This window comes from Opisthocomus hoazin, chromosome 1 (assembly GCF_030867145.1).
Source record: "Opisthocomus hoazin isolate bOpiHoa1 chromosome 1, bOpiHoa1.hap1, whole genome shotgun sequence".
Taxonomy (NCBI): Eukaryota; Metazoa; Chordata; class Aves; order Opisthocomiformes; family Opisthocomidae; genus Opisthocomus; species Opisthocomus hoazin.
The window spans coordinates 50856539-50884529 of record NC_134414.1 but is presented as its reverse complement, the minus strand read 5'-3'; the positions used below and the strand labels follow the sequence as shown (position 1 = coordinate 50884529).

General features: G+C 45.3%; 1 protein-coding gene and 1 long non-coding RNA gene across 2 annotated transcripts; both read right to left on the bottom strand.

Moving 5' to 3' along the window:
- Positions 1-2446: 2446 nt before the first annotated feature.
- Positions 2447-7344, bottom strand: LOC142362871 (T-cell activation Rho GTPase-activating protein-like). The gene is made up of 6 exons (XM_075433854.1): positions 7266-7344; positions 6684-6879; positions 6338-6451; positions 6002-6057; positions 5758-5915; positions 2447-4951 (listed from the first exon to the last, which is right to left on the bottom strand). The coding sequence occupies exons 1-5, from the start codon at positions 7316-7318 to the stop codon at positions 5795-5797; spliced, it is 540 nt and encodes a 179-aa protein (XP_075289969.1). The 5' UTR covers positions 7319-7344; the 3' UTR covers positions 2447-4951; positions 5758-5794.
- A 223-nt stretch (positions 7345-7567) lies between these two features.
- Positions 7568-8860, bottom strand: LOC142361629 (uncharacterized). The gene is made up of 4 exons (XR_012764270.1): positions 8562-8860; positions 8370-8436; positions 7928-8100; positions 7568-7711 (listed from the first exon to the last, which is right to left on the bottom strand). It is a non-coding gene; the product is annotated as an uncharacterized LOC142361629 (long non-coding RNA).
- Between the last annotated feature and the right edge of the window lie 19131 nt (positions 8861-27991).

Sequence of the window (27991 nt, the reverse complement as noted above, 5' to 3'; positions counted from 1 at the left end):
AACACAGTACAGCACTGGAACTGGTCCTGTCTCAGCAGAGAGAGAAGCAGGACACAAGTGGTCCTCTCTGCATGAGGCCTCTATAAGGAGGCACAACCTATTACAGTGGCAAGAAGGTCTCCCGAGTCACTGGAAAGGATGGGGCAGAGATAAGAAGGCTGAAGGGACTTGTGTAAGCAGCATCTAGGATCTCTGTTGGTGTTGTTTTTGATAATGTGAGCTTCTATTTCTCAGATGTCCCTCCTCGCTCAGCACGTGGGGAGCAAATACAGATTTCAAGCCAGAAGAAGGAGCAGTGAGTCATATTTACTAAGTATGTACTTATTTTTAGAAATAAAATCAGAATTGCACATTTCATAAGTATGAGCGCATACATAGGCAGATAGTTCTTAGCACAGTTCAGTCATCCCAGCACACTGTAACTGAGTGTGAGCACTGAGAGGGCATCATGGTCATCTTGGGTGGTCCAGATTGTGCATTCCAGTTTGCTCCATGTTTCGGTTTAGCATAGATAAATGCCAGGTGCCCACCAAAACCACTCTAGCATAGATAAATGCCAGGTGCCCACCAAAACCACTCTATCACTCCCCCTCCTCAACTGGACAGAGGAGAGGAAATAGGATGAAAGGTTCAAGGGTCGAGACAAGGACAGGGAGAGATCACTCACCAATTACCGTCACGGACAAAACAGACTGAACTTGAGGACAAAAAGGAGTTTAATTTATCACCAAGCAAACCAGAGTAGGATAGTGAGAAATAAATCCAGACCTTAAAACTCCTTCCCCCCACCCCTCCCTTCTTCCTGGGCTCAGCTTCACTCCCGTTTCTCTCCCTCCTCCCCCCAAACAGTGCAGGGGGGCAGGGAATGGGGGTTATGGTCAGTTCATCACACTTTGTCTCTGCCGCTCCTTCCTCCTCAGGGGGAGGACTCCTCACACTCTGCCCCTGCTCCAGAGTGAAGGTTCCTCTCACAGGAGACAGTTCTCCACAGACTTCTCCAATGTGAGTCCTACCCATGGGCTGCAGCTCTTCACGAACAGTGCCAGCGTGGATCCCTTCCATGGGGTGCAGTCCTTCAGGAACAGGCTGCTCCAGCGTGGGTCCCCACGGGGTCACAAGTCCTGCCATCAAACCAGCTCCAGTGTGGGCTCCTCTCTCCACGGGTCCATAGGTCCTGGCAGCAGCCTGCTCCAGTTTGGCCTCCCCATGGGGTCACAGCTTCCTTCAGGCATCCACCTGCTCCGGTGTAGTGTCCCTTTCACGGGCTGCAGGTGGATATCTGCTCCACCGTGGACCTCCATGGACTGCAGGGGAACAACCTGCCTCACCATGGTCTTCATCATGAACTGCAAGGGAAGGCTCTCTGCTCCGACATTTTGGGCACCTCCCCCCCCCCCCCCCCCACTTCTTCACTGACCTTGGTGTCTGCAGAGTTGCTTCTCTTTCATCGTCTCACTCCTCTCTCCTCACTGCCGTCTCACCCAGAGTGTTTTCTTCCCCTTTCTTAAATACGTTATCACAGAGGCGCTACCACCGTTGCTGATTGGCTTGGCCTTGGCCAGCAGCGGGTCCATCTTAGAGCCATCTGGCACTGGCTTTATCAGACATGGGGGAAGGTTCTCGCAGCTTCTCAGAGAAGCCACCCCTATAGCCCCCCCGCTACCAAAACCTCGCCACACAAACCCATAACACTCCAATAGATAGAAAACTTCCACAGGGATGAGAGAACATGTTCAACTCCCTTGCTGCCCCAGTCTTGCTGTGCCTTGCTGGGGTAAGGGCATGGGAACATTAGATTTGATACAACCTTTCATTCTCAGCATGCTGTACTTTTTTTTTATGGAAGGAAGAGGAGGAGTCTTCCCCATCATTGTCAGCTGATAGAGAATAATTTTTAATTCATCAGCTACATTTCAGATGATGTAGGTTTGAAGTGGCTGTCCCCTTATAACTTACCAGTTCTATGTTTTCCAGATGACAAAAATAAAAAAATCTCCATAAATAGAAGTGCCCTGACAATGTCTCAGTTATTCTCTTCCTGACAGAGTCTGTGGTACGGCAACATGGCCAAGAGGTTTGGGGCTTTGGCACTGAATGTGAAGAAGAACAGAATAAAAGCATAGCAAGATAATAGAAATATTGACCAGTGGCCTTCTGTGATGGGAAAAAAGGTAGTGATTTTCTTTCCCGGATCAGAAGTAGGAGTAACATACTCAGTTCGTCCCTTGTCAAGACCTTTTCTTGGATGAAGATGCCTACTCACATTTTCTATGAGAAAAAACAGCTCCTGGGAGAAAGAGAAAGCTTATAGAAGTGCAACCCTTGCATGACCTTTGTCTTCTTGGACAGCTAAATATCAGAGAGAGAGAAGTGAAACACAGAGCGGGAGAGAGTAATAAAAAGGGAAGGGACTTATCCAAATACTGAGACTGGCTAGATATACATTTGACACTTTATTTATGTAAAGAAATAGTAAGACATTTTAGAAAGACAGATATATGAAGAAATGCTAAGATTTGCAGACAGTCCGTACAATGTATTCCAGCAAAGGCGAGGGGAATAGGCACATATTGGTCATTCAGTCCTATTATAGACACATCCCTCTGTCAGTACTCAGATTTCAGGCAGCTTTGTTCGCAGACATCTGGGATACCTGCAATCATTTCCTAATGGAATTTGAATAATCCCCTATTTATAAAGTGTCCCAATATACATTTGGACATCCGTGGTATGGAAAAGAGAAAGGGGCACAATGTTGTACTCCAACATTTTAGCTGAGACTCTAAGTCTGTAGAAAGCACCAGCAAACAGACAGCTGTGTGTACAATAGCAGCCTTGACTCCCACATCCACATGGCTGTGTGATGTGCGTGCCCTTGGCATCCTTGATGTTCCTTCCTTGTGCGGACTCAGCCCCAGAGATGGCAGGCACCCTTGCTGCCTGCCCACAGTGGCCCTGCAGAGCAGCAACATCTGGAGCACACACTGCGGTCAGTAACTCCAGACCAAACGCTGATCTGCAGTTCTCAATTAACCACAGGGGCAGGTAAATGAATGGCAGGGAAATGGTGAGAAAGACGACACCAAGGTCTCAGCATCTGACATTTCTCCCTTTGGAGGGCATAGGGATTTTTTTTTTCCCCAAAGGGGTTTAGAGATTTTTTTTTTAAGCATCATACAGGGCTGAAGTATCAAAATGATAGAGGCTATTAAGTATTTGGATCCTTTGGAAAAGCTACTTTCGAAACTCCAGCTATGCCTGAGAGAAGGGGGTGTGTCTGCATCAGTCCAGAGAGAGCTGATCTCCAGGAGAAGTAGCAAGAAAGGAATGTTGGATGCAGCTGATCTGGAGTTACTCACCTAACGGAAGCTGCAAGCTGGTCGTGGCTGAGCAAGAGTTATAAGAAAGGGTGTTCTGCTGTGTGCCCCTTACAAGTGCTTGCACTGACCAAAGGGCAGCAATGGGTGCTCTCTTCTTGTACGGAGCAAGTTGGTTCAGCGTCTCTCTGCCAAGAATGAGTAGTTGTAAATAAAAATGCAGGGGAGTAATTCAATGCTCCTGTCACTGCCTGTCTGCGTTTTATTTCAGAAATTGTTTTCCCTTTACTTCATGACCTTAACAGGCGTATAAGATATGTAGCTGTATTCCAATAGCAGGCCAATACTTTTCTGGAGTTAAATTTTTTAAAGGTGCAGTGCTTTGTTGCTGTATGAAAAAGGCAATGCAGCTCTGCTGGCGTGATCCACCTTCTTGACACCCACTCAGAAGTGTCAAGTAAGCTGTATGACAAGCTACCATTCTTCTTTTGCATTCAAAATTATCTTTCTGTCATTTCTTTCTTAATCCATAGACTCTCTCAGTATACTTTCTTTTCCATTTTGCAAACTGCAGGACGCAGATGGCAAGGTAGGGGGATAGGACTTCTGTCATTCTTTCTGCTTTTTTACTAATATAGCTGAAAAGTGACTCCAAGAATAGTCTTGTGAAAGAAAATAAAATTGCTAGAAATGTGTGCTCAAAGAATGTGAAATGACTGCTTTCTGAATTGCAAAACCACTAAACCAGAACACTTATCATTGTATCTACATTGGCTTACGGGGAGGGAAGGGAGCTAAGACACTAAATTTGGAGGTTGTAGTATCGAGTGTATCCAAAAAGGTGTAAAGTATATCCAAAAATTTGTTTCTAAAAGACATAGTAATACAGGACTGTTGGAATCCCAGGCTGCGGACTAAGCAAGAGATGTGAACTGCCAGGGAAAGTGCCAGTTTTGACCACCAATGGGCATCACTTGGATACACAGTTCCAGTGTATCTGAAGGCAGATTAGGATCAGCTCTTTTTTGTATTTTTCATAAGATTCAGCCTTGCACATGGGAACGGTGCGTCATCCCATGGATTGCTACCTTGAAATTGCTGGAGCACTTCACATTTTGATGTAGTTGAGGGCTGCATAGCCCTGCAATTCTAACAGGCTTTACGTAGCATCATTGTAGCAATTCTAGACAGGTACATTTTCAGCTATGCTATATCCTAAAATGTTTTTGACTTAATCTGGAGGGTTTTACAGCATGGAACATGCTGTTCAGTATTAAATGTTGTCCCTCGTGTCCCTCCCAGATGATATGCACTGCCGTGTGTGAGATGGTCCATGTAATCGGGAGGTCACAAGCCAGCTCCCCACCCGGGGAGATGGGCCAGCTGGTGGGCTTTTGCTCACGGAGCTGCCGAGTGATGCAGCAAGGCCTCCGGTGAGGGGTGGGATGGGTCTGAGGGCGGTGCAGGGCCGCTCCGGCTCAGCCTTGCACAAGTGAAATCTGCTGGCCAGAGCAGCAGGGCATGGAGCCTCTCTCCTCGCCTCCGCCGAGGTGGTGCTGGGGCTGCATCGTGCCCCTCGAAGCCGGGAGTCAGAGCTCATCCGGGGAATCCAAGCAGCAAAAATAAATGGGCACCTACAAGGACAGAGTCAGAAAGCGCTGATGAAACCATGGGGGCAGGAACAGGCGTGACTTTGTCCCCTGTTCTGTGGGAGGTACGCTGTAAAAGGGGGTGTTCTGGCATGCCAGAGAGAACCCTTCCTGGCAGCAGCCATGGTGTTGCTTTGGCCCCTTCTCAACACGTGCGATACCCCCAGGGCACAGCAAGTTGACAGAGATGTGCAGTGCCCCCTTGCCAGGCAGCAGGGCTCAGCAGGGAGCCCCCGGGGAGCTGTGATGTGGTCCTTTCCAAAACCCAAGCAGCAGCAGCAGCCCTCACTGTCCCTTGCTAAGAAACCCAGGTCTGAAGGCAAAACAGGCTGTTTTTTTATTGTTTGGTTATTTTTAGCCACCTCAGTTATCTCAGGTTGAATGTGAGATTTTTATGAAGTGCCAACATCTGTGTCTACAGCTACTTGGAACAACCCCTTGCTGTGTCTTTGGGACTTGGACACCACCAGCCAGTGCTAGGATTGCCAGCTGACATGAACAGAAAAGTGGGACTTTGCCTCTTTCTGTAGGCAGTGGGTGAAAGAGCTCAGAACTGTGACTCTTGTGACCCTGCTGGGGTGTCTGCTCAGCCTTGCACAAACAGAGCTTCAAAAAGTGCAGAACGCAAACTGCCAGCGCTGTAGTGGTGAGTTTCTCCTGACACACACGCTCTCCCAAGGGCAGGGGCGTGCTGCCTCTCTGGGGCCATCTCTGTGCAGCTTTGAAATATCTCCTGCACTCAGAGCAGTGTTCAGAGCTCTGAAAGATGGACAGCAGGGTCTGCTACACACCTGGGCTCCTCGTTCTTCTCGCCCTGCTTGGATTTCCTCAGATGCCCATGCTGGAGAGCTCTGTTTCCAGCTTTCTCCTCTTCCTGGCTGGTTGCCTGTTGCTCACCTCTTCACAGGCTGGTTTTCTCTTTCTGTTTCCTTGTGAAGAACCTGACAACCTTTTCATTCAATATTATTGTTAGACAAGTGAAGCCATGACAAACATGGATCAGTTGTCCTCTGAATCAAAGCTAGCTCATTTTACCTTCTCTCCCCAGAGGAGCTCCTCAGGTGTTGGCTTTCTGGAGGGACTGGAGGCACCTCCAATGGAAATGTGGAAGTTCAGAGGTGGCAAGGACCTCCCTGCCCCATTGCTGCCTTAGCTCCCAAAGGCAGACCCCTTGGATGGGTTTGCTCAGCCCAGATGACCCAGTTCCGGCCGGATTACCACACAAAGTGTGATGGCCACCCTGCATCAGCCTTACTCTGCACCTTTGCAGAGCTGCAGGCTGGTGGATGACCTGGCTTGTCCCTGTGGCAGCAGTCCCACCTTCTGAGCGGGGAAGCTTTTGTTGTCACGCTGTTTGTGGCCCTGACATACCTCTGATGTTTCTGCTTCTGCTGCTGGTGTTGGTGAAGCCTCGGATAGCCCAGCCACCTCCTCCTCAAAGAGTTCCCTGTGGTTTTCGATGAGGAACTCCACCAGCCGTGCCACCTGCACACAGCAAACCATTGGTTTCCAGCCCGCTGGCTGAAAACGGCTCAGACAGCCTTTCCCACTCCTGACCCTCGCTGCTGCGCAGAAAGCTGCAGCTGTGGGGCTGCTCTTCCCAGAAGCTCTTCCCATCCACGAGCGTTTGCTGAGGAGACGAGGCAGCCGGGTGCCTCTGAGCAGCAAAGCTGGGCTGGGCCCGGAAGGCTGTGGCCGGCTGGTAAATAGCGCGTACCTTCCCCGTCACCTGCAGGAGGACATCCAGGGGCAGCGTGTGCTCCTCGGGCGGGCTGAGCAGGTTCGGTCCCACGCAGATGGCCAGGTTTGGGGCAGTCATCCTGCTGGTGCCCGCGTTGCTGCTGATGTTCTGCAGCAGGAGGAGCAAGTCCTGAAGCAGGAGGAGGTTGGGCTTGGGCAACTTGCTGGTCACCCTGAGGGAACAGGAACACAAGGTCAGTAAGGTAGACACCGTCAACACCTGTCTTCCAGGCTGAAGTCACCCAAGCCCACGTGAGGGAAGGCTCCCTGGCCACACCTGGTCTACAGCAGAGGGACTGCCTTGGCTGAGATACAGACACCTCCCTCCCCGCCCGCCCTCCTGGCAAGAGTCCCTTGGCGAAGCAACCCCCAATGCCTGCGGGAAGAGCTCCAAGGAGACAAATCCTTCTCTGGGCCACTTTCCACCAAAACCTGACCCCACAGCAGCAAGAGGTGGCTGACAGAAACCACGGCTTGCTCAGGCAGGCCGTCACTTTGCAGGGAAGTCCCCGGCCTCTGTCAGTCCCCGCGGAGCAGGCAGGCTGCTCACCACGCTTACTCCTTCAGTGCTGCCAGCCTCTCCTGCCTGCTGGTCTTCTGCAGGGCACTCATCCACTCCTCGCAGAGCTCTGCATCGAGGAGCTTGGAGGGGATCTTGCGGAGGAAGTCCTGCAAAGCCAAGGGCTCCGGGTGAGGCTCTGGGTGCTGTGTCCGGGAGCACAGGCAGCGTGGCCGGCACTCTGGCTCGCGAGCAGGAGGCTGGGTTTGTGCTCCTGCTCTGGCAGGTGCCCATCAGCCCCGACAGAGCCGGGAGCTGCGGGGCTCCGGGTCAGCAGGGCTCACCTTGAAGATGATGGCCAGCAGGTGCACGGGTTGGCTCTCGAGGTGGACCTGCGCTCCACTGTCGAGGGCCTCCCTGAGCTCCCGGGTGGCTCACTCGCCGGCCGCCAGCCGGAAGATCCCCTCCGTGGATGGCCCGTGCTCGTGCAGGAGAGCCAGCAGGTCCTGCAGGGACACAGGAGGAGAATTGGAGACAGGACTACCGACAGGGGCAGGAGCGAGTGTGGCTTTCACTGGGGTAGGATGGAGATGTGGCTGGAGGTGGGTGACTTTGGGAGGAGCAGACTTTGTCCCCAAGCCCCAGCCGGGGTTCCTCTGCTGGGGACACCAACTCCCTGGAGGAGCCATAGGGATGGGGACCCCCTGGCCAGGCTTGCTTACCTGGATGGGCTGGGGCAGCGTTCCGTCCTGGCTGCAGAGAGCTGCCAGGGGCCGGCCAAAGAGAGCCCCCCTGGCAGCAGAGCCCGATGGCCCGGGCACCTCTGCAGCGGCCGAGGTCCCTCGCCGGGCAAATGGCCAGGGCAGCCCCCTCCTCCTCCTGCGGGTCCCGCCTGCTGCCGGGGGAAAGAGAGCAAGGAGCCGTGGAGGAGAAGCGCCAGGCGAGCGCTCGCGGACCCTCTCAGCGCTGTCCCCCCACTGCCGAGCGCACGGGAGAGCGATGGTCTGGGGGCGAGGGGACAGGGGCTCAGCTCTCTCCTGCCGCAGAGCCACGGGGATGGCCGTGCCCTGCGGGAAGGGCAGCAGCAGCCCCAGCGCAGCCCCAGTGCCCGGCTGCCAGCGCAGGGGAGCGGGGCCGTCCTGTCCCCGGCTTCTCCAGACTCACCAGCCGCGTGGCCGCGTCCGCCGTCGCTGCCAGAGGGGACGGGAGGTGGCCGCTGCTCTGCACCAGCCTGCGAGGAACACGCTGCGCTCAGCCAGCAGCCCCGCAGCAGAAGGGGCCCCCAAGAGCTGCATCGGCCCCGGGCCACGGGGGAGAGGTGGGGACGGCCGAGGCTGCCCCGCGAGCGGCCCTCACCTGTGCCCGGGCCGTGACCGCGCTCTGCAGGCTGCTGGCGTGCGGGGCCGTCGCCCGGGCAGGGGAGGAGAGCGGGAGGAGAGCAGAAGTGAGCAGCGATGCGGCCGATGCCGGGCGGGAGCAGCGCCCGGGGGCAGAGGGGAGGCGGGGGGGACGCTCACAGCATCGCCGCCACCGAGCTCCTTCGGCAGCAGCTGGCCGGAGGGCAGCCGGGTGACGCGGGCTCCCTGCGCTCCTCCTGGCGACCCGTGCGTGGGGCAGGGGCAGAGGAGGAGCCGCGTGAGACCCGGGCCGCCTCCTCCCCGCGCCGCCGGCCCGGCCGTGCCCGCCCGAGAGCCGCCCGCGGGCGCGGGGCCCCTCTGCCCGGCTCGGGAGCGGTGTTCGGGCACGGCAGGGCCGCGGCCGGAGCCTCCCCCCGGGCTGCGAGCGCGGCCCCCCCGGGCTGCACGGGCGGGCAGGGCTCACCCGAGGAGCGCGCCGAGCCAGAGCTCCTTCAGCGCCCGGGAGCTGCGGGGAGAGAGGAGAAACGGGCTGAGCGCCCGCCGCTCCCCGGCGTGCGGGCAGAGGCGGCCCCGGCACCGCCCTGCCCCGCGGGGACGGGCACCGAGGCGGGGCGGGACGGAGCCCCGCGGGGCGGGACAGAGGCGCTGCCCGGCCCCGGCCCGGGACCCGTCCCCGAGACTCACCGGGAGGGGAGGAGGCAGGAGCCGCGGGGCCAGGCGAGGAGCAGCGAGCGGGCGGGCTGGCCTTCCTCCTCCTCCTCCTCCTCCTCCTCGGCGGCATCGCCGGCCGCCCCCCTCCCGCTGCTCAGCACCTGCAGCCGGGCCAGGGCCCGGCAGAGCTGCGGGCGCGGGGTGCGGCCACGTCTGCGGAGAGGAGCGGCGGGGAGGGAGCGGGAGGCGGCCGAGCCCGGGGGCTCCCCTGCAGCGCCCGCCCGCCCCGGGCACGGCCGCGGGCGCCGCCAGCAGCCGGGTGCCGGGGGCCCGGGGCTGCTCCTCGGCTGCCCCCGCCCCGGGGGAGCGGAGCCGAGCAGCGTGGGTCTGCGGGTCTCACTCGGTCCGGGCGACGACCAGGGCGTCGCTGAAGAGGAGGAGGTCCCTCCCGCTGGTGGCACGGCCCTGGGTCACCCGTGCGCGCTGGCGCAGCCGCGGCTCGGGCGGTGCCGGGACGGGCGGGCGCTGCTGCCCGGGCTCGGGGTCGTCCCTGCGGGCTCTGGGGCCGTTGCCGGGCCAGGGCCGGGTCAACGCAGCACGGAATTCTGAGCCCAACGGTCGCAGAATGGGGGGCAGAGGGGTGCGGGAGGGGCACGGGGGGCTCTCCCCAGTATGCCCGTGTGTCTGTGGGGCTGGGTCACCTCCCTCCAGCTGCTGGCAAGGCTTTGCCCGCTGCAGCCCGGGGCACCACTCGCCGCCGCCCTTGGGCGAGGGCACCTTGCTGGCTCCTGGTCAACTTGGTGTCCACCAGGGCCTTTCCAGCTGCTTTGCCAAGCTGCTTTTGCTCACGAGTATGTGTGGAAGTGTCCCGTGACGCTTCGTGCCCGTGCCGGTGCCATCGGCAGTTGGTCCCACCTTCTCTCTGCAGGAGACCCCGTGCCAGTGCCGTGAGGGTGAGCAGGGCATGTTTCCTCCAGCCAAAGCAGTGGTCCAAGTGGAAAGGCTCGCTCTTGTTACAGCCCAGGGAGAAAGAGGATGCACCCTGGCAACAGAGTCCAGAGAACAGAGTTTCCACAGAACTCCATATTTGTCCTTTTTTCCTTAATCCCTGCTTAGGCTTCCATTCACCTACTTGTAGACAATGTGTGCAGAGATTCTTATTTTGAAGCCTAGGTTTGAAATCTGCTTCAGCTTCAGTGGAATTCAGGCCTGAGTTTACAGAAGGTTGCTTTTGTGAAAAGTAGGTTTCAAACTCTTCCTCAACTAGTAAGCATATGCTTATAAAGTATTAAGGTGTGCAAGGGTATAAGAATGGATAACACAGTGGTATGCCAAATTTGCAAAGTTGAGCATGTACTGAATTAACCTAGAAACCAGGCATGTTTTTATAGCTGGTGTTAATTCTGGACTGCTCCTGTTGAAAATGTGTCTACCAGGACAGGGAGAATAAGGTGATGCTAACCTAATAATGTTACAAGTTAGCCATTCTGTGGTTAAGGGCTCTACATGTGAAGCACATGAAATACTTGCTGGTGACTGACTGGTGTCATGACTGTTGTCTTATGTTCCATGTTACAATCAATACGTGCACAAAGACTAGCAAGCCTCAAATGCATTAAGAGCATGCGAGCAGTGTTTCTGGGTCTGTCAAAGGGTCCGTGTTTTTTCTGGTGCTTTCCTTGCTACTGCCCAGCATTCGGCTGGTACGGTCATGGGCATACACGCAACCAGTCCAGCTTCTGTTTTCCAGGGAGCTGATCACTACGTATATGACAGACAGTAGACAAAACCTAGTTCTTCATATTCTTTCTGTTGTTTTGCTAAAGAATCTGAAGTTGTATATATCTTTTTTTCTGTTTATATTTACATTGGAACTTTATTGGGTCCAGACTAAACAGAATTTCTCTACTTGACTGCAGCAAAAGTCGGGGTGAGCCCTCAGTTAATAACCAGCCGTTCGTTAACTTTGTTTTTGAAATACAGCAAACCGTAGTGGAATAGGAAACTGAGACAGCTAGGGACATTGGCTGGATTTTCTGGAACGCGGTGGAAATTTTTTTAAGGAACATTTTTAGTAGTAGCATGAAAATTGTAGGAGTGGCATATGAGAGTGAAGTATCTTTGTTCAGCTAAAGTAGTGGAGGATGCACTGGGTCTGTTGCTAAGTCAGAGCTACTGCTCTAGGCAAATGGCTTTTTAGAATTAGAAGCCATTACTGTCTGAAGTGACACGTTTAGATGTCTACATGAGTAATTAGCTCACACAGCAAAGCTGCAGCTACCTGATAGCACAATGTTTTTCTCACTCTGGAGTTTTTTTTATTCACCTAAAACTTTCCAACGGTCATCACTACTAGTTTATTGAGTGTATGACAAATAAGTAGTAAATGAAGGTGTTTTCATGTATGAGAACAATCTGCATGTTTACATTTTTAACAGCTGTTGCAAGGATGTAATTGAGACCCTGAAGAGCTTTTGCTCTTTATACTACTGAAAGCCACACTAAACATCTTTTTGCAAATTTCCAGTTTGGAGAGCTGCAGAGTAATTATTCAAGTGTTTATGCGGAAGAAAAAAAAATAATCTTCCTTCAGAGACAATATTTTGCTGCAGATTTTGGTTCTCTCTTTTCTGTTTCATCTGCCTTCTCCAGCTCAAAAATGTTTACTTCCTCAGAAATTGTTCTCGTTTGATATGATAGAATATTTTTGTGTAGTAGCTGAAAAGGAACTGGACCTGTCCTTTGCCAGTCAAATGCCACACTGAATTCTCATTTCCATGATGCGTGCAGTTTTCCTTTGCTTATTAAAGAAAATTGCCAAACTTCTTGTATTGCTCCCATACAGCTGCTGGAGACTGTGTATCAATCTGAGTGTGTATGGCCTGGCATTGCTTTTTGCAACAGAGCTGAAAATCTGTGCCAAATTGTATCATAACCCAGGAATGAAAATAATAGGGATGTCTTACTTCACATATATTCTTTGGAGATTGTTATAACCAAGTGCAAGTAAATAAGAAAAATATAGATAGTTGATATTTCTAATTTAATCTTTGACATCTAAATAAGTCATTTTAATATTAAAATTATTTTCACTATACTTTCTGCATGAGAAATCAAAAGAATCTATGTTTTTAATAAAATTTATGCAGGAAAGCATTGACAAAAAATCCTAGAGTACTTTTAACATTTGTTCCTACATCAGCCATGCTGAGATGAGGCTTAAAAGCCCACCAGAGTATTCACATTTGCCTCAGTGCTGTTGGTAAAAGCTGTAATTATCTGTATCTTTTGAAAATGCTTAAAATGAAGCACAACCTAATTCTCAGTTATGGAACAACGTAATACAGCAAAGACATTATCATCTATTTTTTCATTATAAGATGCGAACGCATAACCAGGAAGAACACTAACAGAATTATTTCATAGCAAACCTTTGCAATACATAACCATTTAGTGGAGCACTGAAAATCAGAACTTAGTCTGACTTTGTCACAGCAGAACACTTCTATTGTATAGGTAGACAAAAAGCCTGACTTTCTGGGATATTTTCACTCTCACAGTCTTGTTTCCTTTCCTTTAATTATCAGTAACTTCACTACGCAGCGATTTTTGTGGGGGTTTAGGGTTAGCCTAATTGCTTTCCCCTTCACCCTTGACGGCCTTAGTGGGGCTAGCATCTCCAGCAGAGTCCCTTGGGCCTTACTGCTGCTGAATAATGCATGCCGGAGCTCTGTACCCCAGAGCAACTTTTACCCACCCATATTGCAGGGCTTAGCAAAGTGAAGTATGATCCCAGCAGAGTCTGAACGTAGACTGGGGTAGAAGTAGGCAAGGCTGGCAATGACCTAATTAGGAGCCAAGGGACCAGGAGGGACCATAGGGTTTACATGACCATGCCTAGCCCTTGGTTAAAGACATCCAGGATTTTTGCTTGGATTTGTTTCACTGAAATATAAAAGCAGCCACTGACACCTTTCAATTGTTCCTCTGTCCACATCTTTTACAATTCTCTAGTTGTTTTTACTGCTGAAACCTAACAGCTGAGGAGAAACTTCCAAATGTGTTGTGACAGGGAAGGGCATACTGCCCTTTTTACCTTCTGAAATTTTAAATTCTTAACTGTTCAGTTGTATATGCAGTTCAGGGGAAAAGCAAATGGGAAGAAACAACAGTGGAGCAAGGGGTCCTAGATGGGAACAAGTGTGCCAGGTCAGGTAAAATGCTCATCTAGCCCAGTATTGGCTTTCTGGAAGTAAGCAAAGGGGAAGTGCAGGGAAGAAAGGGAGAAGTAGGGGAAGAATGCAAAGGCACAGAGAAGTAAAGCAAACGTGCTGGTATTTCCTACCCCCATTCTGTTATTCCAAACCAGAAGCAGTATCTTTGTATCTAATAATGCTTGGTGGATTTTTAGTCCATGACTTTAAGTAGTTACACCTATGAACTTCTGATATCTCAAACATTTAGCAGCAGTGAATTCCAAGGTTTAGCTATACTGTGTTGCAGATCTTCATTCCCCATTTTATTTTCAACCTGCCACATAATTTTATTTGACGACCTCTAGTCCTTGTATAGGAGAAGAATACTCATTCCTCATTCACCTGCTCCCTGCCATGACTTTTTTTAGTGCTCTGTCTTATTGTCTCCTTAGTCATCCCTTTCCCAGGGTAAAGAGCCCTTGTCTAGTTGGTCATTCCTTATCATTCCCTGCCTCTGATCAGTCTTCTGTTTTCATCTTCAGTATGGTTCCTCCTGTTCTCTTTGTAGCTTGTAGAGCTCACTAATGTAGCTACACGGATTCTGTCATACACAATCCTGCAATTTAAGGTCTGGAAGTGAGAAGCTGAACTGGGTCAGACCAAAAGTTTTGTTTCTGTCCTGTCTCAGAATATTCATTAACAAGTATCTAGGGAAGCATGTAAGACTAGACCGTTCTTTGAGAAGATTTGCACTTTAAACCTCAGTTTCATGCACTGCAAGTTGTTTTTTCGTTCGTTTTTTAAATGGCGCAAGATTTAAACTTGTCCAAAAAGCAGATTTTAACCCTTCTCAATCCTGACTTTGACTCTTACTGTCCAGTAATAAAGTAAAAAGGTGACTTAGTCTGCTGATTGCATGTTCTATTGCTTGGGAATCTTAAAAACAGGAAGAGATTTCCTGGAAAAAACCCTTTGAAATCTGAAGCTAGCCCTGCTCAAAATTTGTTCTCCAGTAACAAATAAATACAGAATGCTGCAAAATGCAATCAGTGTAACAGATCCTGAACTGATGACTGTGTTAATTATTGCTGAAGCCTGTTTTGGGGCAGTATAATGGTCTGGACAAACTGACAAGTGTCCACCCCCTTTAGACCTTCTATTACTCCCATAAACCTTCCCTCATTAACATTTTGGTGACCTAAGAAACTGATCATATATAAATTTAATGACTGTACAAAGGAATGAATCACTTGAAATGCAATTAAAAACTGCTGCTTCAGCATGGATCTTTTAAGTTAGTTGGAAATAATTAACTTCAGGATGATTTATTGAAGAGATTAATCTTTCAGGTAGAGTTGGAGTAATCTACATACACGACCTCTTCAGAAGAATATTGCTCACTACAATTTTAATGGATAGAGGATGAGCTAAGATAGTATTACTTGCTTTTGCTACCACCCAATAGATGTTCTGCCTCAGTACCTCTTTGCGTATGTAATTTATTTTCACTGGCACATATCTAATTAGACAGTATCATATTTTGAACACTATCTTTCTTGATGCAAGGATATTACAAAAGGCAAGCCCTGAAGAATCTCACAGATCAGATCTTTCCATCTTTTGCAGCAGACATCAGCGTAAATACCAAGCCACAAACTGTTGGTTGGTTGTCAGATTTCCCACTGAAATCGTAAGCCACGAAGAGATTAAGTATTCACGTAAGGTCCTATTGATTTCCAGTTAACAAAGATAATGTCTACAATCTATGGATACCGTAGCATAATATTCTCATTTCTCTGGGAAACAACTATTTGTTGATTGATTTGAAAGTGCATATATCCACATAACACAAAGGGTGCTCTTTGTGTCAGTTTTTGAATTCACAATTTTTGGTGTACTACTAGGCCTAACTTCTCTGTCAGTCAGTAGAATACAGTTACCTTACATACCCACTCTGAAAAAAAATCTGAGAAATTCTGTATACGTGTTTCTCCTGTCTTTCTCTGTGTTCTTCCCGGCACAGCTAACTCCCACTTCGGCTTAGAAAAGGAGACTGCCTTGCTCACATCATGATCTCTGACTTTTTATGGATTTCATCCAGTCTGAGCACAATCCTTAGATTGTTGAAAGCATATTCATCTGAAGTTCTTCCTGGAATCAGCTTTTAGTCTGACAAATAATAAGCTGTGTCATACCGGAAGGAACCAAGCATTACATTGCCTACATAATTCTTTTGAGGATCCAAATTGTTTTATATTGTTTGATTGTATGTTCCCATTATCAGCCTCCTTACATTTCATTCCCAGTGTACAGGAAGGACAGCAAATGAAGGCAGACAAGCTAGTTGCGGAAAAAGACTATTAGTTACACATGACAGTCCCTTCCTCAGAAAATGTCTGAGCTTGAGGAGCCCTCTGTTTTCTTTCCATGTCACAAATATGTCTCACATAATAAATGTCAGATAAATATCTTCACCGTAGTTGATAACTTAAGCTAACAGGAGGGAATTTCTGGAATGTCAGCTAGCAGGATCCCTTCCTGAAGGGTCCCTTGTTGCTGCACTTATTTTCAGTATCTTCTGTCAGTGATGTAAAAAAGTACCTTGAGCCTTTCTGTTATTAGGAGATGGCATGACAAAGCAATAGCAAAATGATCGCATGAATTAACCTGAATAGCTTTCTGCTGGAGTGAAGCTAGGCTTTCTACACACTAGAATGCATGTGTTCTTGAGCTTATTTTGCTTGCTCTACTCCATTAGCACTACTACAGTTTTATCTTCACCACCCCACCACTTCCTTTCACTCACAATGCGTTTCATCACCTACAAGACCACGTCTGATCTCTTACTAGCTAAAAGACCTGAGCAATCAGCACATACAGAGCTTGACAGCAGAGCAGCAGCTGGGAAACTTGCAGTGCATGCTCTAATTTGGGAATGCCAGTCTGTGTATAAACAACTTCCGGTTTAATAACCCTACTTTTCATTAAAACTTGTTTTCTCTCTTTATCAACCAGCAAGCCCTGGCTGACACAGGAAGGAGCAATCTTGTGGTAATGACATTTCAAAAGACAAGTTAAATTTGTTTCTGTAGAAAAGGAAGGACATGAGGAGTAGGAAGTGCTGAGAAAAACAAATAGGATTATGAGAAGTTTATGATAGGACACCAGAAGGCCCCCCTTTGCACAACCTCCAAGTCTAGGCTAACACTGCAAATTAGCATGTGACAGAAAGCGTTGCCATGTGTCCCTATCTTTTTCTGCAAGAAGCTTTTTTTTCTCAGATGGTCTAAAAGCCTGAAAGGAAAACTTCCACCCTCAATTGAGTTACTCTCAGAGATAATTATGGCTTTTGCTCTTGGCAAATCCAGCCATCTCAGTCTCTAGTGCTGTAAGATCCATGCACAAGGACTTTATTCTCAGTACTACCAATGGCTTTTGTGTTAACTATGGACGTGTAGCTCTCGAAGTTTCCTGTTGTTTCCCCTTCTACCTCCAGAAATTGATTTTAAGCTAGGGAAGTTAATTTTCCTGTGTTTCATCTGTTGTCGGTACAGTAAAACAGTCACTGTCAAGGCTGATGCAGAGCACCTTCCCTTAGGCTCTTTCTCTCAGTTGCTGCTGTCTCTCCATGGATCACGTGGGAATCCTGAGGTGAGTCTCCCAAGCACAATGATCATCATGAACACCTCAGGGGCTTCAACTGACCTATGTGAAAAAAAAACCCCGTAGTATTTAACCCTGCTTATAAGGAACTTAGAAGACTGTGAATGAGGAATGCTAAACAGGTAGACATAATAATCACCAACTACTCAGAGTGGTAGTAGCTCTCTCCTCATGCAGTCTCTTCCTTTGCATGCAAATGAGCATGCTAACTGCAGAACTAACCCTCAATATGGCCATGTAATTTTATATGCCCTTTATCCAAGACTGGCAATGCTGCTTGCATCACAACAGCTGGCCCAGGGTTGGAGTCACTGGTTAAGAGATTTGCAGGATAACAGAATGATTGAGGTTGGCAGGCACCTCTGGAGACTCTGCTCCAACCCCATTCTCAAAGCAAGGTCACATAGAGCTGGTTGCCCAGGACCACATCCAGATGACTTTTGAATATCTCCAAGAATGGAGGCTCCCCAACCTTTCTGGGCAACCTATTGCGGTGTTCAACTAACCTCACAGTGAAAAAAAACGGTGAAAAACACAGTATTGCGTTCAGACAGAATTTCATGTGTTTCAGTGTGTGTCCATACCCAAACTGATGGTTCTGTTTACAGTGTGGGATTCATTTCACTTAGAGACTGATTCAACCGACTTAAAGTGAGTCTCATAGGCAATGTCTATACAGCCAAATGAAAAAAGGGCCAGGTACAGACTGAGTTGCATCTATACAGTGTGGGACCAGTCCACTCTGTGGCCAGTGTGTCTGAGAGCAAGTTGGAAGAGTCCCAAGCAGAGCCAGGGAGCAAGGTGAGGGGTAAGCAGTGTGGGTGGTCAAGGACCAGTGCTTGGGCTTGCTCTCTAACACTCTCTTGCCTGCCGCATGGCTGCACCCTGTGAGACGCAGCATTAATTTCCCCCTGAAGATGCCTGAAAGATTAGTTACACCCATAGTACTTAACATCATCATCACGCAGAGGACTTCGTGCCATTAATGTAGCATTCCCTTGGCTCCTGAATGTGTAGTCTCTAAAGAGCACATAGGAAGGGAGATATTCAAAACACATACTCTCCATATATTATGGGATAGACACTGAGAATGTAATTTCTGTCTGCTTATAAAACAAACAGCATAGTAATAACATCAAAAAGTGACTTTATGTTCCCTGTTACACAAAGTTGTTGCAAATAGGTAAGCTACAACAAAAGGAGCTCCACACGATTTTAAATCCAAAAGAAGGATTGATTATTAGCTGGTCCGACCTACTGTATATGAGATAATTTCTGCATCAAATCACTAATTTTAAGATGTAGAATAAATGTTTTAAACTCTTACAGAACATTTAAATAAGTTTAGGTTACGAAATATGTTTGAATTTATTAAATAATTAGTTTATGGAAAACATGGCTAGAAAAAGGTATCATCCTTTCATGTCAAAATTTGTCTAGAAGTTCCTGTTGCATTCTGCATTAATATTTTTGTCTTGCTAGGTACTCTAAGGCAGAAGTCATGTCTTTTAATTGTTTTGTAGATAGTTCAAGGGGCTCAATAATTTCGTTTTGTGGACTGGGAAACATTTATCCTTTCTCTCAGCTGTCACTAACTTATACACATCCTTCTTGTTTTGCAGGTATCATACTTCCACTTGTGACTTCTCTACTGTCAGCCTTAAAAGTGGTACCATCACTACCCTCCAGCCTAATATTCCAGTATTGCTATGTAGGCACTCGAAAAAACAGTTTTATCTTTTACAGTACTGCATTGCAACTGATCCAGGGTCTTGTAGGTAATCTGTGTCAGGAACAGGAAACCAACTCCATTTCCTAAATGTCAGTTCAGCGATTTACTCACTACAGAGTCACTGGAAAATAAATTACAGTGTAATCCAAAGTCTGGGGAAGTTTTGTAGTGATTCTCAGGGGCTTTAAAGCCAGGAGTTACTTCATTTTTGGCATTACATCTATATAGTTGAGTTCAGACCAAGCATTTCTTTTCCACTACAGAAACTGCCTCAAGGCACAGTGGTTGTTTGTCAGCTCTTCCTTTGCTTGTGTATGCTAACCCTACTCACATATTAGTAGTATTTCTGTTTTGTATTAAATCACTAACACAAAGCTTTGGGAACTTATTAGGAAAAGTTTAAGGTGCTCTCTTACATGGACATGGGAGAAGAGATGGGGGGTTTTGCAAACCCTCAGACAAAACAAATGTAAATACCATTGTCTTTAGTAGGGACCTTGTTTATCAGTCTTCAACATTGGAAAGGTATTTATTTTACCTTCATTTCTGCTTTCTTACAGATATCATTAACAAGAAGAATGTTTAGAAATAAAGTAATGGAACCTTATTTTGTTCCACAATGGTGCTAGCTTGTTGTTTTTGTTTTCTCTTAATAACGTTTCCCTAATTCTGCTTTCCCAAAGGAATGACTGTGGGTGGAGACCCATTTATCTAGCTGCAGCACTTGCATCTTCATCCTAGGCACCTGGTGATTCCCCCAATACCTCTCTGTATGGAAATAAACAAACAAAGAAATAAATATTTTTTTATAATAAATAAATTACCTTCCTAGTTGTAGGAGAATGGTTAGGTGCTTTTGAAGACCTCCAGAGAAAGATCTGCTCCAACTAAAATGAATTTTTAAATTCATTAATGTCAATAACAAAGTGCTTAGTTTTGGTGATTAGGAGCTCTTTTTGGACATCTTCAAAAGCACCTTCTTTCCTCTGTTGTAGATTCATTTACTTGAGGAAGATTGATCCAACAGATAGCTACTTAACTGTTAGACGCAACCAAATCCCCAAATCCCAAAGAGAACAAAGGCAGAATTCTTTTCATATGGGATAACTCCTTTATCTTTATACCTGAATGTGGTATGACGAATTGTATTTATCACTTACTTTTGACCGTCTGTACTAAAATCTCCTTGGCATTTCAAACATCTCTTATAATTGTTTATGTTTATGCAAAATTTCATTCTTCTCAGGCTGTGAGACCAGATCAGGGGCCAAGGAGTCGGGTAATGCTGGAGGGTATAAGAACAAATTTTTCTCATGTGCATCAGGGATAAAACTCTGAGAACAGCATACAGCAGTCAGAAAGAATGAAGAAAATCCTTGGCGGTATCATTTTTAACAGTAGCCAGACAGCAAGGTTTTCCAGTGATACACCGCCTGAGGGTAACCATCCCTGGACAGTGCTAGAACATTCCTTCATTCTGTACCATGTGTACTACCTGTGTACAGAAAGCTTGTGTTATCTATGATATTAGAAAAGTGTTTTGGGAACGTTACTGTTTTTAGTGGACATTTTATCTCTTTTTTTAAAAGAAAAAAGTGCTAACTCGCTCAGACATCACCTCCCTCCCGCTGCTAAGTTTTGGGCCTGTTGACCCACCTCAAACCATGTTGGAAGACAAGTAGGAGTTTCAAGGACAGTTATCGTACCACCCTTGTAATGAATAGTGATGTCTGAGTGGAAAGGAGGTCCAGGCTAATGGCCCAGCTAAGAGGAAGAAGGATCTGTCTGGTGCCTCAGTGCATGTGTTTGTCTAGGATAACAACAGCATTGCTCCCTGATGCTTCATTAGGGTTGCACTACAGACGTGGAGAAGTGCTGGGGCTATTATGACAGGGGAGAGGCTGGGGGGAAGACTGTCTGCCTATAGTTGACCTGGGCTTTAGCTGATTTCCTGTTTATAGAACAACTATGCTTTTGAAGCTCTTTACTTGTCAAATATGTGTGTTTCTGAGTAGCGGAGAAGAAGGCTCAATTTACTCCTTATTCCTTGATAGGAAAGTATTTTGACATAGTACCTACCCAAGGGACAGCTGTCATTTACTCTGTATGCTTACTCATATTCTTCCTTTCCTGTGTTTAAATGTTTTATCTGTTGGCTATTACTAAGCATGCTTATTGCTGTACAGCTTCTTATGCCTTTTTCAGGCAGTGCTGCTTGCTATTTCTCTGGTTAGATGGTCACATATTTCTCTTTTTTTTTCTACTCTTGGCAATAAAAAATGTAATCTGTTGTGTTTAAGCCATAATTCAATAAAAGAAAGGTTGCTGAGGTGCTTAGGACTGGTGATGGGGATGAGAACTTTTCTTATCAATGCAGAAGTACAGCAGCTGAAGGAATCTAATCTCAGGAACTAGGGTGTGATTATGGGAGCTTTACAAAAACACCAAGGACCTGGATATGCTACAAGTGTCGCAAATACTAAACTATGCTGATAACACCACTTTTCAGCACTTTCAGAGCCCTTTAGTAATGGCTCAAAATAAAGGAGTGCTCTGTGTTCATGACTATAATTGGTTCCAAGAGAGAGACTAAAATGTCTAACCGGTACCTACTCTGTGTGACAAAGGGAAAAGAAGAGGCCTGATAAACCGTAGTGAAGGACTTCTTACCTGTTTGATGTAAGGACAACAATTTCACAATCATTACTTCCCCTGACATCAGGACCATTAAGTGCTCTGTGAGGACAGGAAAACCACCCTCACCCCAATAACATGTAAGTGGCTATGTAAGTCCCACTGTATTCTCACACTGCACTCTTCTCACACATGCAGTGAAGATAGTCTTTACAAGTCTTTCATCCCCCAGCAGTGATCCTGATAAACCCTAAGCCTGCACTGTGACCCTTAAAGTATCAGAAATCAACAGCAGAGACACTAAGTTTCCATGAACCAGCAGTTAAAAAAATAGTCTTTGCCACGCAATACGACAGGTAACAGAAGAATAATGCACCTCAGAAGGTATCAGTGCAATTGAAGGAAGAAGATTGTTACTGATGGAAGACATCTTTAGCTAGCTTAGTTAAGTCTAAGCTAAATTAACTTTAAAGTTCTTATAAATTCCTGGTGGCACCAACAAGGAGAGTTTCTCTGTGTTTACAGAAGGAGCCATATCAGGCTGGAGCTTTCCACTATTTTAGCACTAAGCTAATTTTCAAATCACTAAGACAAGTGCATGTACCTGTTATTTACTTCTGAGCTGGTGTAAATAGTTTCTGGAAAACACTAGCTCATCTCTTCCATTCTTCCCGTTGTTCTGTTCCCTGCAAGCAGTGTTTACCCTAAAGAGCATGCTGGTGAGGCCTCCAAGTTTTATGGTGAAGGTGGTTATATTCTCTTAAGTTTTATTTCCCTAAAAGTAGATAGGATTCAAAAATCTTCTTTGCTTAATGTATCTAAAACTTAGAAGTTGAAAGTCAAAAAGATTGATTTGCCATTATTGAAAGTAAGACCTTATTATTACATATGGGCCAATTTGTGGTTTTCATATCTATTAATCACAGATCTTTACAGACGCAGAGAGAAACAAAGATATTGGTTACATTCAAGTTACATTTCTAAATCTTTTTTTCAAGTATTCAGCATATCTAAATTCTTCTTTTTAGAATGAAAGCTGAAACACTAAGATACCATCCCAAGCCCTATGTATGATCTGATAGAGAATAAGGCTTCTTTTGGGCTCTGTTACAAAACCCACTTCGGCTACCTAAGTAAGAAAAAGAAGACTCTTAATCACTATGTTCTGCTTGAGAGGTATTATTGCCTTCCCTTGAAATAACTTGTCCATTGGCACTTTATCTGTGGCTCATCGGTGAGCCCATAATAGTGTCATTTCAAATTCATGCTGTTGAAACCCTTATGCCTCATAGCAACCCAATGTTACAGCATGTGTCATGTTTATGTCACTGCATGCAAGAAGTCTGCTCAGGATCTAACTTCAGCTTGCAAACTTTACATTTTATCATTTTTATTATGCTTAATGGGTATTTATTTGACTTGAAATGACAACTTCCACATCTGCTTCTGCTATGGACATTTGGCCTGTGTGCTGGTATGGTACACGACAAGTATAATCTTATGAGATTACTATTTTATTGTTATGCTGTATTTTTATGAACTATAAAAACCCCACCTTGTTTAAATAAAATAGAGATGTTTACACTTAGTGTCTTAGAATTACCTTATTTTTATATTGTTTATATTTTTCTTTTTTTTTTATGTTCTTTCTGCTCATAACACTCAAGATAGCATAATTACCTACATTTCTATTTTGGGATTTTAATATTACAAAATGTCTTTTTTTTTTTTTTTCCTGGGGAAGGTCCAGCTCTGTTCAAAAAGGCTTGCTTTTACTATAGCGGGTCTCCACAGTATTCTCCTTTCTGTGTGATTCGTGAGATTATTATGAGTTTAAACAGGACATACATAAACAGCCTGGTATACTCGTCGATCCACTGATTTACAGCATTCAGACCTTGTTGGCAAACCCCAGATTGACTGTGGACAAGTACATGGACTATCGAGACTTGCTTGCTGATGTATTCACCCCCAAATGCCATGTGCCGTATCAGTAACATCTGAAACGCCCTTGCTCGCAGGATATCATGTGCTCTGAGTTGTGCTGTCAATGACTGAAGCTGTCTTGGAACTGACCTTTGTATGCCTATCAAAACATGTGCTAGACATAATAAAATTTTCCCAAAACTCCATCTTTGAATGTAAGATGTAGCTTTAAATTGCATCTTATTTCCAAGGTTTGTGGCACAAACAGAAAAGAACTGAGGGAAAAAAGGATATATGATGTGTTGCAAGAATTTTCATATTCATCACAAGGTAACTGGGGATAATGTGGAATTTCTGCTGGGAAAGAAATAGAGCAGATTGATCAGGAAACCTTTGGATTGCATCAGGGAAAATGTTTCTGATTCAAGAAGTAAAGAAAGCAAGCAAAGGAGAGATTCTTTTGTATTTATTGACAATTGTGAGGGACGGGTGAGAATTTGAGGCTGGAAGGTCTGTTTAATAGTGGCCATTAGAAAAAAGGTTCATGATCATTCAGGACAAAAAGGACGAGTAGCAGCTGAGTGATAGAAGGTAGAATTCAATAATTTCACAGAATGGGTAAGCAAGATCTCACATAAAGGAAAATGCTGTTAAAGGATTAGTGCCTTAAAAAATAAAACACACAATAACATAATACCCATCCACAGGTATATGCTATCCCACTGTGAAGTAAAGAGAGAAAATGCAGTAAGAGATCAGCTTGATTAAAGTATGAACTGTGCATGAACCTCAAACACAAGAAAGAATCAAGCTGAAAGCAGAAACTAGGTCAGGGAACTGAGGATGAATGATAAATATAACATGAACATGTAGGAACAAAAGTTTTAAAAAGCCAAAGCTCAAAACAAGATGCATCTGCCAAGAGATATCAATCAATGTAGAAATACAGTTGTAACAGAGGGAAGGTGAGGGAGAGGGTGAATTGGTCAGCTGTTCAGTGGAGAGGAAAAGCTATTGCTGGATGATACTCAGAAGGTCAGATTTTGTAATAACTTTTTTGCCTCAGTCCTTACAAGAATGATCAATTGCAGTTGAGGGGTATTATAATTCATACCAGTGATAAAAGTAAAGACCTCAACTCTGAGTGGGAAAGGAACAATTTAGAGATTAGAATTTTTCAAGTCATCAAGGGTTTATTAGTTTCCTAACAAAGAAGTTCTAGAACTTCATGATGAAATATTAGATATTACTGTTGTACTTGAGAGCATGCGACGAGCAGGTAATGTCTTGAGAGATTCATGAAGCAAAAGCCAGTGTCTTTCTTTCAAAAAGAAAAAAAATGAAGATCGGAGTATGGTTCAGCCACTAGCTTAATTTCTGCTCTCAGAAAATGTTTGAACAACTGACAAAACAAACCATTTGTTAGCACTGGAAGACAACAAGCATGTGAGTAGTAGCCAATACAAACTTATCAAATCCATGTGATTTCCTCCTACAGCAGGACAAAGGGATTTGAGAACATAAATGCCATTTATCTTGACTTCAGTGGTGCTTTCTGTATTGTCTTATATAACAAATTGGGAAATTATGAAGTGTATGTGGGGGTTTGGCTAGATGAGCTTCAAAGGTCCCTTCCAAACCAAACCAAGTTTTGCTATGATTCTATAAAGCACTAAGATAGTGTGGATACAGAAGGGCTGGGTAGGTTTCACAAGCCATGAAATGATGATCAATGATTTGCAACAAAGAGGAAAGTAAGCGTCTAGTATAGTTCCCCAGAGATGTTTCTTCAGTCTCGTTGGGTTCATTTTTTTCCTTAATGATCTGAAGAATATGCCCATTCAATTTTTAGGTGACATGGAGCTAGCGGGCATGAGAAGAACACAGAATTCAAAATGACCTTGAAAATTTGACTAAGTAGCTCTAAAATAGTAAGGTGAAATTGAATAGGGACAAGTGTAATCTGTTACTCTTGGGCAGGAGTAATCAACTAGACATATAGGAAAGGAAGTGTCTAGTTAAATAGCAACACTTCAGAAAAGGAGTTGGGGCCTGCGCTGAATCTCAAAGTGAGCAAAAGACACAGATGGAAAAAAGCAAAAGTCTTTCTTATATATTCAGGGAATATAGTGTGTAAGACGTAAAATTCTACTTTCCCTCTGCTTGTTGTCCGTAAGTTTGCAGAATAATATCTAGTTTGGGTCATTACATTTAAGTAAAGGCAATTGACAAATTGGGAGAAAAGGAGTAAAAATGATCACAAATAAACCAAATATGACCACATGGAAAGACTGAAGAATTTATTTAATCATGAAGAGAGGAGGGCTAGGAAGACAGTACTCAGATATGTGAAAGAATGTTTCAAACTAGGGTAATTTGTCCCGTATTTCCATGGTGAATAGGAAAAGGAATAACAAAACTATAGGAACAGGATTCCTGTTAGTAACTGGGAAAATTTGCGTATGCATAAGGATAGGAATAGGTTGGTAGAATACTGGTGAGGTTGTGTCCCTAAAACCGGAGGCACTGCAGAATACTTTAGACCAATGTGTGTCAAGAAAACTTAGATATGCTTGATCTAAGTGTAAGACCAAGCATGGGCTAATGACTACCTGTAATCCCTTCTAGCTCTCTGATTTTTAAAGTTGAAAGTCAGTTCACATAGGTTAGATGGTTATGTTATGAGATCCCAGCTGTCAGTCTGCCTCTACGGGATATAGTGCAAAAATATTTGAAGTGAAAAGGGGAGATAAGCAAGCCCCAAACTTGTTATTGGATAGTCAACAAAACATGAAGCAAGAAGACATGCACTATATTGTCTAGAATAAATCCAGTGCAAAAGAGTTCTTTTGGCACACGTGTGTGTGAAAATGATAAGAGTATGAAAACATATGAAATCCTGTGATATTTAGTCATTTACTTTCTTGTTTAAGAGAATAAAAGTGTTATGGTTATAACTAGAAAGGCCACAAACTTGCATTAGACAGCTTTTTACTAAAAAAAATTGTAAATGTTTAGAAGTGCTTCCTGAAATGTATTGTGCCGTATATTTACAGTATAATGTTGTATTCAACTGATATAATTTGAATAAAGATTTAGAAAGAAGACTGCATAGATACATTAGATAATGTTATCTTCAAAATATTGTGACCTACAGCAATTCAGTCTTTTCTACAGGCAAAGACTTCGTTCTGCAAAGCTAATTTATAAGTAATTTTCAGTTCAGATGATTTAGCAGTATTCAAATACGAGAGCCTTCACAGGGAAGAAAAATATCACAGCCTACAAAGCCGATGATTAACAGATTTCCAGGATGGGACACTTGGATTGTGAATAACCCTACTATAATATCAGAAGTGTTCATGAGAGAAAAAAAGAAATAAAGCCCCAACACAAGAGACAATGCAGGTCTAGATAAACCTCTTTCACAACTAACTTTTATATTAAAAGTGAATTGATAAGATTAAGCAAGAAAAAAAAGCAAAGAAATAGAAAGTTCAGTTATTATCTCAACTGCCATAATTTGTGAGGAAGCTCTTCAAATGCTCTGTTGCTAGCATAAGTTCTTTATATAGCCATGATTAGAAAGCTGAGGCTTATGCCTGCAGGTGTGTCTGGATTTTCAATATAATGAGCTGTTCTGATTGTACTTGGCTTAGGAGAGAACTACAGGACCTGTGGATGCCCCTCGTGACTGAAATAATTTTTGTAATATTTTGAAGTCAGTGCATGTCCCATCCCTTCCAAACCATTCATCTGGAGAAGAGGTCTGAGTATTAGAGAAGGCATCTTAATTTTCCATTCACTAGCTATAGCGCAGTGATGCCTGAAATACAGGCAAACAAATTGCACAAAATCCAGTTGAAACAAAGATACTGTAGAAATTCAATCGGTTAAAAATGTTTGTGCTTTGGTAAAATGTGGCTTTTTACATCATTCTCTTTAACATGCTTTAAAACAATTTATGGAATTTTGGTTAATTTCTATTAAGATAATAATTTGTTTGTTTGGCTTGTGAGGTTCATGGTGTATTTAAAGCCTCATACTGAAGGATTAAGGAATCAGTCAACATCAAGAGTAGAAAATAATGCAGACTTTGGAACTCTAGGCCTGATTCTCTTCTCACACCTTCTTTAAACTATTGTATTCCAATTGACTGCAATGGAGTTATTCTTTATGTGTACTGGAGTTGAAAAAGATAAAACACTGGTAGACACACACATGAATAGGGAAATAGAAAATAGGGAAATGAAGAATTCACGTGTCTAGTGCATGGCTACCTCCATCCTGACAAACACAATTGCCTCAGACAGTGATTCTGAGTCCGCAGGCCAAGTGGGATGAGGTTTAGGGCTACCCCAAGCTTCAGTAACCCGACAACATCCACACTGTAAAATGCTTAGCCTTGGGGCCTGTTGGCTGCCCTTGCAGTTTTCATAATTACTTTGTAAATGTTTTTTCTGTTTCAAAGTGCCCATGATAGTCTTAGGAGAGTATCACAGCCTGTCAGATTGCAGTGACTGAAAGGAACTACATTTGTCTGGAAGAGGAGTGAAAGGGATGTATCTGTTCTTCCCACCTACGCTGGCACTCAGATGGGCTCGTGATGGCTGATGTGATGTTTCT

Bases quoted from the DNA above. Each gene is read 5' to 3' on its own strand.
- LOC142362871 (XM_075433854.1), bottom strand. From the start codon at position 7,318: ATGAGTGCCCTGCAGAAGACCAGCAGGCAGGAGAGGCTGGCAGCACTG. The intron at 6,880-7,265 runs GTAAGCGTGGTG...CTGTTCCCTCAG, and splicing joins AGGCTGGCAGCACTGAAGGA to GGTGACCAGCAAGTTGCCCA. The intron at 6,058-6,337 runs GTATGTCAGGGC...TTTCCATTGGAG, and splicing joins CAGAAGCAGAAACATCAGAG to GTGCCTCCAGTCCCTCCAGA.